This window comes from Carassius carassius, chromosome 2 (assembly GCF_963082965.1).
Source record: "Carassius carassius chromosome 2, fCarCar2.1, whole genome shotgun sequence".
Classification (NCBI taxonomy): domain Eukaryota; kingdom Metazoa; phylum Chordata; class Actinopteri; order Cypriniformes; family Cyprinidae; genus Carassius; species Carassius carassius.
In genome coordinates, this window is record NC_081756.1 from 6,866,411 (window position 1) to 6,878,838 (window position 12,428).

Sequence of the window (12,428 nt, forward strand, 5' to 3'; positions counted from 1 at the left end):
AATTGGTGAAACTAAATGAACATTTATTACGCATAAATATTTATTAAAAACTAATTAAACAATTGATGTAACAATAAGTGCAGCCAATCATTTTACTTTTGGTGAAACATAACATATAATTTGTATTTATTTATTTATAAAACCTAAACGGTTATAATGTTAACAACAGAGGTAACACTTAAATGAACATTGTTTAGTGCAGAATTTCTAACATTCATAATTAATGAACAAATTAATATCCATAAATTAATGTCCAAAATAGTATGTGCAATTCCATGTATGTGCATTGTATGTTTGAATAAGACATAATGCCTGAGTGTTATTGTGTGTAACACAACGTGCATAGTGTCATGTTAGAAAGTGGATGACGATTGGTCATTTTAACTGTGTCAGGTGCTGGCTTCACATCTGAGCGTCTTGTCTTAAAGAGGAAGCATAAATGCACATTATTGTGTCATAGTCCTTTTTGAAAAACATCAGCCACATGGAAGGACCTTTCAGCCAATGTGATATTTAAAAAATTACAAATAACATCCGATATATTGGTTGACCACTAAATTATGTGTCCATATAAGAGAAATCACCATGCTAACTGTAGTTTCTTTCACAATATCTTAGTTTTTTTTTTCTTTTCTTTTTTTTTTTTCCCTCTGTAAGGTCGAATTAATTTACAGGATCTTATTTTAAAAATATTTTGATAAAAAAAAATAATAATTAGTTGTAACAGTATTGTAGTTTTTTTTTTTTTTTTTTTTTTTTTTTTTTTTTTTTTTTTTTGTCAGAGACACTGGATACCATGGTAAATTATTGTAAGAATGGAGAGCCATTATGCCAAATCAGTTTATTTCAGCACTATAATTAAATCTTTATTTATGAAGAACCACCATAGTAGCAATTGTATACTGCAAAGTGTCATAATCCTAATACTTTAAAGGGATAGTTCACCAAAAATCATTATTATTATTATAGAAATAGTATTTTTGTGGTACTTTGGCAGGAACCGTGGTGGTTACAATGGTAATTTGTATAAGGATAGGAGAGGATAGAGATGTGCTGAAACAAGCATTTATGTCTTAACCTACATTTAATCAGCAGTAAGTCCCCGCCGGAGAGGTTTTTCATGATGAATTGGTTGGCCTTGGTGGAAAAGCCAGAGCATCATGGGAGTATTTATGATGGCTGACTCTCTTGTTGCTGTATTTCCTACAGTTAGGTAGGTGCTTCTAGTGCTACACAGGAGTGACTTTAAGATCTTCACAAAGGACTGCAAGACAAAACCACATTACTTCCCCTGGTCTGCAGTCTCGGTTATTTAATTTTATTATTTGATTAGCATATGTAAGCAAGATGCTTGCATATTTCATGCACAAAAATGAACTGTGTTTTAAAGCAGATCTGGGCTGTTTCTCCTGATTTGAGAGCTGAATGACAGTCTGAGACAATATCTGCACTGCAGAAGTGTCCGAAAGGTTAACATTGGTATCTCTGGGTTCCTTTTCAGTTTCTGAGAACAGGAAGTTGGGTTTTGTTAAAATTAGATGTTGGCGTGAATAAGAGTGGATATTATCTGAAGGAAAACAGTGCAGCTTTTCCATGTGCTGACATGTGGGACACTGAGTGTATTTCAGAGACTCTGAGGCTCTGCTCAGTTGATTTAGTTGTTGTAAGCGTCCTCCTACAGGGTCATGGCAGAATAAAGCTTTAGGCATTTTATCCTTGTCGAGTGCTGCATTTAGTTTATTGGTTTTCTTTCCACATGCTTATAGTGAATCAGCTTGGGACTTTTGTTTTTAAACCATCTGAATCATCTTGATGCTACTCCTTGCTTTATCTTTTCATCTGATAATAACTTGTGGTATTATTTCTGTATTTATATGGATTTTCATATTTTCTGGCCTGAAGTATGACCAATTCTCAGAGTGATGCATGGCACGGTGTTCATTTACACGTGAGCAGTACATTTTCATTGAGAATTGGTTATAAATCTGTTGCCACTAAAAGAGAACCTGTAGGATCTTCCTATGGTTTCCTCCAATTAAAAGCTCTACTCTAATGTTTAAATTTGAAAGCAAAGATATTAATAAACACATTACATATTAACATATTAATTATTATAAACATAAGTATTGCAATTTTACTTTATTGTTGTTTTTTATTTTATAGCACAATAGTACTATTGCAAGAGTTATATATTTCTCTTATCTTTTTATAATTTATGATAAAATAAAAAACTAAAAAATTTACATGACAATAATAATTTAGATTACAATAATTTACTATTGTTGTTCAGTCATATTCTGTTGCAAAAAACAGGGTTTCCTTCACATGCCTGATAATGCATATTAATGATGATGTTAGAATTTGTACACTAATTCATTATAAAATAATACTATTTCATAAATTTTATGTATTTATTTTATACACAAATTTATATACCGTACCTGCAAAAATTACTTTTTGACATTTAAAATATGGTTTCAGCAGATTTTGACATTTGTTAAGAGAGGTAACGTTTTATTTATATACATACATACCTATTAAAGACTCTTTCAAGAAGTATTTAAATCACTGGAGTACTGAAAAATAGACATAATTATTTTGTTGGGTACTATATGAAACATTTTGGGGTTGAATGCGCAGCACAAGTAACTATATTGATAACATTATTATGGTTATATTGGATGATCACTAACTGAGAACTGTTTAGTGAATCATCTCCTTCGTGTTATGGTGTTCACACACATTTATCCTGTTTTTGCATCATGTAGGACCTGGGCCAAGACCATCCCAGGCAAAGTGGAGTTTTTCTCCAGCGAGGGTTCAGACAGAACGATCCCCATCCCCATCGTGGCTCTGCAGAACGTGGACGATTCGTACCCTCCGCAGAAGAAGTCCTTCATGATGCTCAAGTACATGCATGACCACTACCTGGACCAGTTCGAGTGGTTCATGCGAGCCGATGATGACGTCTACATCAAAAGCGAGAAGCTGGAGAGCTTCCTAAGGAGTCTCAACAGCAGCGAGGCCATCTTCCTTGGCCAGACGGGCATGGGTGCCCGCGATGAACTGGGCAAGCTGGCCCTGGAACCGGGCGAGAACTTCTGCATGGGCGGCCCTGGTGTGATCATGAGCCGTGAGGTGCTGCGCAGGATGGTGCCCCACATCCGGCAGTGCCTGCAGGAGATGTACACCACCCACGAGGACGTGGAGGTGGGTCGCTGCGTGCGCAGATTCGCCGGCGTCCAATGCGTCTGGTCCTATGAGGTAAGAACCTGCAATACACCTGGATAATATTTACAGGGCCAAACCACGGCAGCCACGTGACCAACAGGGTACCATTTGCATAATTATTAGTGTCCTATATTTAATGCGGTTCAGGCTCAAGGTTTCTAATGCATATTGTTTGAAATCAGCCTCTTCATTAAACTCCCAGAGCTGTAATTTTCAGGTACTAGAAATTATAGGTTGTAGCAAATCAGAAAAGGCCCAGATAGCTTTGATCCTTCAAAGGGTTTTGCTGATACCTGACCAGGTATTACAGAGTGAGCTGGACAATAGTGGAATGCTTTCAAACAGGAGTGCAGCGTCTCTGCTGTCCAGGGATGGTTGGGCTACATCAGCTGTTTTATCAGAGCTGTTATGGGGTGACTGACTCATAGGAAATTAAGCTTTAGACGGTGGGTGACTTTTTGAAAGGGTGACCTCTGACCTTGAAGAGATGAGATGAGTCATTGTCTCTTCAGCGGATGGAGTTTATTATCTGCTGTGACGGCTCCTTCCTCTGCCTTTTCTTTTTGTGCACATCAAAAGACTGAGAAATGCTTTGTAAAAAGAAGTCATTTGCATCCAGGCGAATCTCATGCACCGTTCAGAGAACATTTCTGTCAGATTTTACACAAAAACTAAACATTTGCCTTTCCTTTTTTTAAAATCTTTTTTTTTTGTATAAAGAAATTGGAACCTATTTTAAAACCATTACAAATTTGACATAATTTTCCAGATGTTCCAGAAAACCCAGTTCTCATTACCATGATGCTTTAATTTTGAGTTTCTCTTGTGATTGCAGTAAATTTAGATTTGTTTTTTTATATATATTTTTTCAATTTCATTACATGGTAAAAAAAAAATATATATATATATTTTATATATATATATATATATATATATATATATATATATATAAATTCAATTCAATTCAAGTTTATTTGTATAGCGCTTTTTACAATACAAATCGTTACAAAGCAACTTTACAGAAAATTATGTTTCTACAATATTTAGTTGTAGCTAGTGGTTTGTGCACGTTTGACAGGATTTTAGAAAAATAAAAAAATAATAATAATACAAGACGTAGTCAGCTAGATGATGAACTATCAATATTATTAATTAATAGTAATTATATGATGCAGTCACACATGTAGCAATAATTGTTAGTTCTGTTTGTTGATTCAAGGTTAGGATCATCTGGGGTCCTCTGAGGGTCAGCATCATCTCTTCTCAGGTGTTCTGGATCCAGACTGGAGCTTGTGTAAATCCTAGTTGATGTAAATCCCGTGGCAAAACAGAGAAACAAAATAGAGACATCATTAGCATAGCTGCTGATCCAACAAAGTAAAATTAGTTTAACCCAAGCTAAAGAATAAAAATGCAGATGCAACTACACTCACAATTTAAGAGATGCATTATTCGAATGCTTGGCGAAAGAGATGCGTTTTTAATCTAGATTTAAACAGAGAGAGTGTGTCTGAACCCCGAACATTATCAGGAAGGCTATTCCAGAGTTTGGGAGCCAAATGTGAAAAAGCTCTACCTCCTTTAGTGGACTTTTCTATCCTAGGAACTACCAAAAGTCCAGCGTTTTGTGACCTTAGGGTGCGTGATGGGTTGTAGCGTGGTAGAAGGCTAGTTAGGTACGCAGGAGCTAAACCATTTAGGGCCTTATAGGTAAGTAATGATAATTTGTAACTGATACGGAACTTAATAGGTAGCCAGTGCAGAGACTGTAAAATTGGGGTAATATGATCATATTTTCTTGACCTGGTAAGGACTCTAGCTGCTGCATTTTGGACTACCTGTAGCTTGTTTATTGACGAAGCAGGACAACCACCTAGAAGTGCATTACAATAGTCCAGTCTAGAGGTCATGAATGCATGAACTAGCTTTTCTGCATCAGAAACAGAAGACATGTTTCGTAGCTTGGCAATGTTTCTAAGATGGAAGAATGCAGTTTTTGTAACATTGGAAATATGATTTTCAAAAGACAAATTGCTGTCCAATATAACACCCAGATTTCTGACTGTAGAGGAAGTAACAGTACATCCGTCTAGTTGCAGATTGTAATCTACAAGATTCTGTGTGGTGTTTTTGGTCCAATAATTAATATCTCTGTCTTATCCGAATTTAATTGGAGAAAATTATTTGTCATCCAATCTTTTACATTTTTAACACACTCTGTTAGCTTAGATAATTGGGAAGTTTTATCTGGTCTCGTTGAGATATATAGCGGAGTATCATCAGCATAACAGTGGAAGCTAATTCCGTATTTTCTAATAATATTACCAAGGGGCAACATGTATATTGAAAATAGAAGGGGACCTAGGACGGATCCTTGTGGCACTCCATATTTTACTGATGATAAATGAGATGACACCCCATTTAAGTAAACAAAATGGTAGGGATCGGACAGGTAGGATCTAAACCATCTTAGAGCCTGCCCTTGAATACCTGTATAGTTTTGTAATCGATCTATGAGTATGTCATGATCTATGGTGTCGAACGCAGCACTAAGATCAACTAAGACTAGAAATGAGATGCAGCCTTGATCTGACGCAAGAAGCAGGTCATTTGTAATTTTAACAAGTGCAGTTTCTGTGCTATGGTGGGGCCTAAAACCTGACTGAAATTCTTCATACAGATCATTTTTATGCAGGAAGGTGCTCAATTGAGCAGACACAACTTTTTCTAAAATTTTAGACATAAATGGAAGATTTGAAATAGGCCTATAATTTGCCAGTACACTAGGATCTAGTTCTGGTTTCTTAATAAGAGGCTTGATAACTGCCAGCTTGAATGGTTTTGGGACGTGACCTAAAGATAACGACGAGTTAATGATATTGAGAAGCGGTTCTTCGGCTACAGGTAACAGCTCTTAGTAATTTAGTGGGTACAGGATCTAATAAACATGTTGTTGGTTTAGATACAGTGATAAGTCTATTTAGCTCTTCCTGTCCTATATTTGTAAAACACTGCAGTTTATCTTTGGGTGCGATGGATGAAACTGAAGTGTTAGACGCTGTAGAATCTACATTCGCTATTGTATTTCTAATGTTATCTATTTTATCAGTGAAGAAATTCATAAAGTCATTACTATTTAACGTTGGTGGAATATTTGAATCAGGTGGCGTCTGGTAATTTGTTAATTTAGCCACTGTGCTAAATAAAAACCTTGGATTGTTTTGGTTATTTTCAATGAGTTTGTGGATATGCTCTGCCCTAGCAGTTTTTAGAGCCTGTCTATAGCTGGACATACTGTTTTTCCATGCAATTCTAAAAACTTCCAAGTTAGTTTTTCTCCAATTGCGTTCAAGACTACGAGTTACTTTCTTGAGAGAGTGAGTATTACTGTTATACCATGGCACAGTACGTTTTTCTCTAACCTTTTTCAATTTGATGGGGGCAACAGCTTCTAATGTATTAGAGAAAATAGTGCCCATGTTGTCAGTAATTTTGTCTAATTCATGTGTATTTTTGGGTACAAATAGCAGTTGAGATAGATCAGGCAGGTTATTTGCGAATCTGTCTTTGGTGGCTGGAACAATAGTTCTGCCCAGACGGTAACGCTGAGACATATAGTAAATATCAGTTATACGCAGCATGCACGATACAAGGAAATGGTCTGTAATATCATCACTTTGAGGTACAATATATATAGCAGTTAGATCGATTCCATGCGATATAATTAAATCTAGTGTATGATTAAAACGATGAGTGGGCCCGGTGACATTTTGCTTGACTCCAAAAGAGTTTATTATGTCAGTAAACGCAAGTCCTAATGTATCATTTGTATTATCAACGTGAATATTAAAATCTCCCATGATTAGCGCCTTATCAACTGTAACTAGAAGGTCTGAGAGGAAATCTGCAAATTCTTTTAGGAATTCTGTATACGGCCCTGGTGGTCTATACACAGTAGCCAGAGCAAGAGATACATTTGATTTCTTTTGCATGTCTGACAGTGTAACATTTAGCAGAAGTATTTCAAAAGTGTTAAACCTGTATCCTGTTTTCTGGGTAACATTGAGAATATCACTATATATTGTTGCAACACCTCCGCCACGACCAGTCTGACGGGGCTCATGCTTATAGCAGTAGTTTGGTGGAGTAGACTCATTTAGACCAAAATAATCATTTGGTTTTATATATATATATATATATATATATATATATATATATATATATATATATATATATATATATATATATATATATATATATATATATATATATATATATATATATATATATATATATATATATATATATATATATATTATTTACATTATTTAACATTAGTAAATATATATATATATATAAAACCAAATGATTATTTTGGTCTAAATGAGTCTACTATATATATATATATATATATATATATAGAAATAAAATAAAGTTCCATTATTTAACATTAGTAAATGCAATGACTAACAATAATCAGTACGCATGTTCCAGAGTTTAGTGTTAGTTCAGGACCATTAAATGATATTGACTGGTTTTAACAATGTATTAGTAAATGTTAATTTAACTTACAGTAATATCAACTAAAATTAATAAATGTTGTCATTGTTAGTTCACATTAATGTAGTTAAGTAATGTTAACACTTGGGACCTTAAAGTGCACAATCTTACAGCAGTTTTTAGATATTTTACAAGGTGGCTAATTTGTACGACCTCACAGCGATTTTTTTTGCTAAATTGCACATATTTTAAGAGTTGCACAGTACGTATGAATTTGTACAAATGACCTAAACTTAACCCCGCCCCTAAACCTACCCATCACTGGGGTTTAGACAGATTGTACAAGTGAGGTCGTACAAATTATCCACCTCACAAATTGGTCATGAGATAGTGTTGGTCAAACTCAATTCCTGGAGAGCCGGAGATTCATCCCTAATTAAGATTCAACCCTAATTAAACACACCTGGTCCAACTAATCAAGCCCTTCAGACTTATTTGGAAACTACATGGTTTGTGTGTTGGGGTAGGGTTGGGACAAAATTCCAGGAACTTAGTTTGACATCCCTGAACTACTGTATTGCAGTAGTTTGTGACTATTGTCAATAAAGCGAAATCTGTGGATGCATTGCACTAATGAGCTTAATTTGGTTACTTTTCTTTAAAATAACCTAATATTCACAATGCATAATATCATGGTCCTAAAATAGTCTTCAGCATGCAAAAACATGATTTGATTTTGGAGTGAAATGTGACCCGTCTATATATATCTCCAGGTGTTTACTATGGAAAAGGGAAAGGAAACTGATATTTAGTGTAGCACTATGTTTTGTTTGGATTTTCTTCTTTTTTCTTTCAAATATGCTTTGAATGCAGTCAGGTGACATGAAGCAGCGCTTTCCCGTTTTCTTCTAGTTTTGAGTCAAGCCCTTTGCATTTTTCTCCAACATCTCGATTAAGTCTTTGCGTATCGTCTAGTCTACCAAGACTAGGGATGGGAATCGAAAACCGGTTCTTCAGAACCGGTTTTGTTCTTTGAAAAGAACCGGAACCATGAGCAATTTCAAATTGTCGGTTCCGAAAACGGTTCTGGTGCAACACGTGACAAAGCGCTGTGAGCAGCCTTGCGCCGGTGTTCTGAATATTCGGCGTTTCCTGTAAAGCAGCGGTTCTCAATTGCAGTCCTCGTGCCGCACTGCTCTGCACATTTTGAACGTTTCTCTTAGCGCTTCAGACATTTGTTCTATTCGAACATAAGTGCCCTGCGAAGTGGACATCACAGGATATTCAGCCATGATTCCAGTTCGAAGCGAACGTAGCTATATGTTCTAATCAAAGTGCATTGAAGTGTGCAAGACGTGAATTTAAATTGTATTGATTTACAGAGGTGTATGATGATAGAAAATATTTATATTAATGCATTTTAAATGTTTAAAAATGTGGAAACCACTCATTGCATCACACCATCTCCTGACTGTATTATTATTTGTAAAATAGGGACTTTATGGAAAGTGTGTATACGTTTAACCGTTTATATTTCATTAATTAAGGGAAATTAACAAGTATCTCAGCCCTCAAGGGACTATTCGGCCAACAAGCTTATTCCTGCTTGAAAAGCAAAACGTTACTGGTAAAAAACATCTACTTTGAAACACATGCTGATTGATGGACTAGCATTACTCAGCATTACTTACTACCTTCCAGCAACGCTACATTCAGTGAAGGTAAAATAGTAAAAAACATAGTTCATTTAAATGAAACCAGAAGCCGAACCAGAAAATTTCTAAAAATACCCAACCCTACTTATGAAGATCTGTACACTGTAATATATGTTGCATTTTGACATTGCCAACCTTTAAATTAAGTTGACAGTAAGTAATAAACAGTATTGAGCATTGAGTTGAGTATTGTGCATTTTTCCTTACCACTATTTCTTAATAATTGTTTAATGATCTTAATGGAACCGGAATCAGAACCAGAACCGTTAGGCGGAACCGGAATCTGAACTGGAAAATTTCTAACAATTCCCAACCCTAACCAAGACCTTCTGTCAAGGTGAGATTACCTTTTTTCCATCTGCTCCCAATGAAGGAGTTTTGCAATCCATCACTGTAAATGTGACATCGCTTCTCAGAAATTTGCAAAATGGAAAAATGAAAGGGTTGGAATGCTATCAGAGGTGCTCAGATGGATCTTTTTCGGCTTGTGGAATGGGGCGGAATTGGAACCTCTGAGTCTTAACGAGTCTCCCTCGTGACTGGGACCGCTGGGATTTTAATGTGCATTTGATGTGTGCTTTAATTACAGCTGGGCAGGATTAGTTAGAGACGGCACAGCTGGGCAACCAGCTATTAATGTCGGAGCGTTCGGCCTCTGGTTTTTTTATGGGACGGCCCCCTTGTAAAGTGACCTCAAGGACCTCACGGCTCAAAATGGCAGCCTGTAACTCCCTTAAATACTGATATTAAGCATCTTTGTCTGTTTGGAGCTCTTCGGATGTGTATCTGCCTGTGCCGCTGCTCAACTTCTGTTTGTTTATGGCCAGAGCGCAAACGGTCTCATCTGACCTCCGCTTTGGACTCGCAGCTACCTGAGATGATTCCTGTACGCAATTTAAGTTGCTGTAACGAAACTGACATGTTTTCATCTGATTTCAGTGCATTTGCTTGGTCACTTTGACTGTACAGTGACACAAATGATTCCTCGATTGCACGCAGGACTCGAACCATATCCAGACGCCAGGATATCACGGAGACGTGTGGGTGTTTTATCTAATCTTTTACACTTCGCCAGCGATATCAAACCTTAGCCGTGCTCAGGCAGGAGTTTGTCACCTGTGTCATATTAAAGCTGTCGATCTGGGTCGTGTCTCTCAGGTGCTCTGGTATCTCTCACATGCTGACCTTGTCCTGCCCTCATCGAGGACTTTCACATTTCAGTGTCTAAACAAAACTGCCCTGTCTTTGCCACTGCTGCTGATGTGTGTGTTTGTTGGTCAGTGTCTCTGACTGGTGGTGATGGATGATGTATAAAATTTCTTATTTGGTGATCAACACTACCATTCTAAAGTTTGGAATCTGTAAGATATTTTGTGTGTTTGGACGAAGATTCTTAAGCTCGCTAAAGCTCTATTCATTTGTTCAAAAATACAGTAAAATCAGTATTGTTGTTTTTCTTCTTGTTAATAATAATAATAATAATAATACATATGAAGTGTATTAAATATTAAAATTGGTATTCATAATAAAAATGAGTTTCTGTTTTTGTTTAAACATTATAAAATTATGACGTTCAATGGGAACATTTAAAAATATAAATTCTGTAAGTTAGAAATAAATATTTATTTATTAATAAATAACATTTAAATATATATTGATGTCCATCCTTAGCTTACTGTTGTGATGCATATTAAAAAATTTGCATCTTTGTGCTTTTTAGTAAAACATAGAAAGCTGTGTAACACACTGTCAGGGAAAGTCCTTAAAAAGCTTTTTCTGAGCAGCGTTATTGAATGTAGACACACTAAATGCAAAAGTGAAGGTGTCTTGTTCAGTAGAGCGGTTTGGCTAATCTTTACACCAATTATATTGTCACGGATGTTCTGCCTGACTGAAGTGTGGGACTTCAGCTCACAAATTACAACCGAACGAAGAGCAGTCTTAGTTATTCCAAACAAATGTGCCAATTAGGAGCGTTGTAAAGTGGTGGTTTGTTCCATTGAAAATGGCGAACAGTGCAAGAACTATGCAAGATGCTCCTCGCTTGTCACGTCATACACGTTTCGTCTCCTGTCACGTGACTCTTGAGTGATCGCTCCCATTCTGACTGATGTTGACAAGCTCTTCTTCACCCATTATTTAGTTGTCAGTCCATCTGTTTGCTCTGAAAACAGCTGTAAATGGCAACACAAAGAATGGAAGCTGAAAGCCAATATTGGGCTCCACATTTTTTCCATCTGCGCCCTTGATTTATGACTCTGTTGTCAATAACATGTCAGTGCATTTATTTACTCAGTCTGTCGTCTTGTTAGAATAGATAGACCATCAAGGAATTGTGCACAATACGGCCAGGGACATTTTTATTGATCAAGTAAATTGCAAAAAAAACTAATTAATACTTTTATTCAGGAAGGATGCATGAAATTGATCAAAAGTGACACTAAAAGACATCTTTCTTTTCCTCCAAAGAATCCTGAAAAAATGAATTGGAGTGTATCAAAAATTAAAAAAATGTATCCGTTATTTCAAATTGTAATAATAGTTCACATTGTTAACTCTAGTTTTATTATTTATTTGTTTTGCTCAAATAAATGCAGCCTTAGTGAGACTTTAAAAAAATCTTACTATCCCTATTTTTTTAACCATATTTTATACGTCTTTATTTTACACAATAAGACCAGAGCCATTTTTTGATCAACTGGGTGTGAGTCTTTTCTCCTTGACATCTCGAGTCATTTTGACATCTATCTTCACATTATCCATTTCCTGTTTCTGTGTAATGATGATTGCATCTATCTGTGAGATCTCAATTAGAAGAGCTATCACGCATGATTCAGCTCACCGTGTTAGCTCTGCAGAAGTCAAACTTGTCTTTTCAAGCACATGTTTCAGTGTGTCCACAGATCTGTATCAGAAAGGTCGTTGAGGTCGAGTTGGTGTTTGCCTATTGGTTGATAGTTATCCAATATCATTTTGATCAAG

The 12,428-nt window shown here is 36.0% G+C and overlaps 1 protein-coding gene across 1 annotated transcript in view; it reads left to right on the top strand.

Moving 5' to 3' along the window:
• The window catches only part of LOC132101236 (chondroitin sulfate synthase 1-like), a 71,834-nt gene that overhangs the window by 1,218 nt on the left and 58,188 nt on the right, over window positions 1-12,428 (top strand). The window contains exon 2 of the mRNA XM_059506012.1: window positions 2,769-3,264. Within this exon, the coding sequence (XP_059361995.1) occupies window positions 2,769-3,264 (496 nt within the window). The remainder of the gene's footprint in view (window positions 1-2,768; window positions 3,265-12,428) is intronic.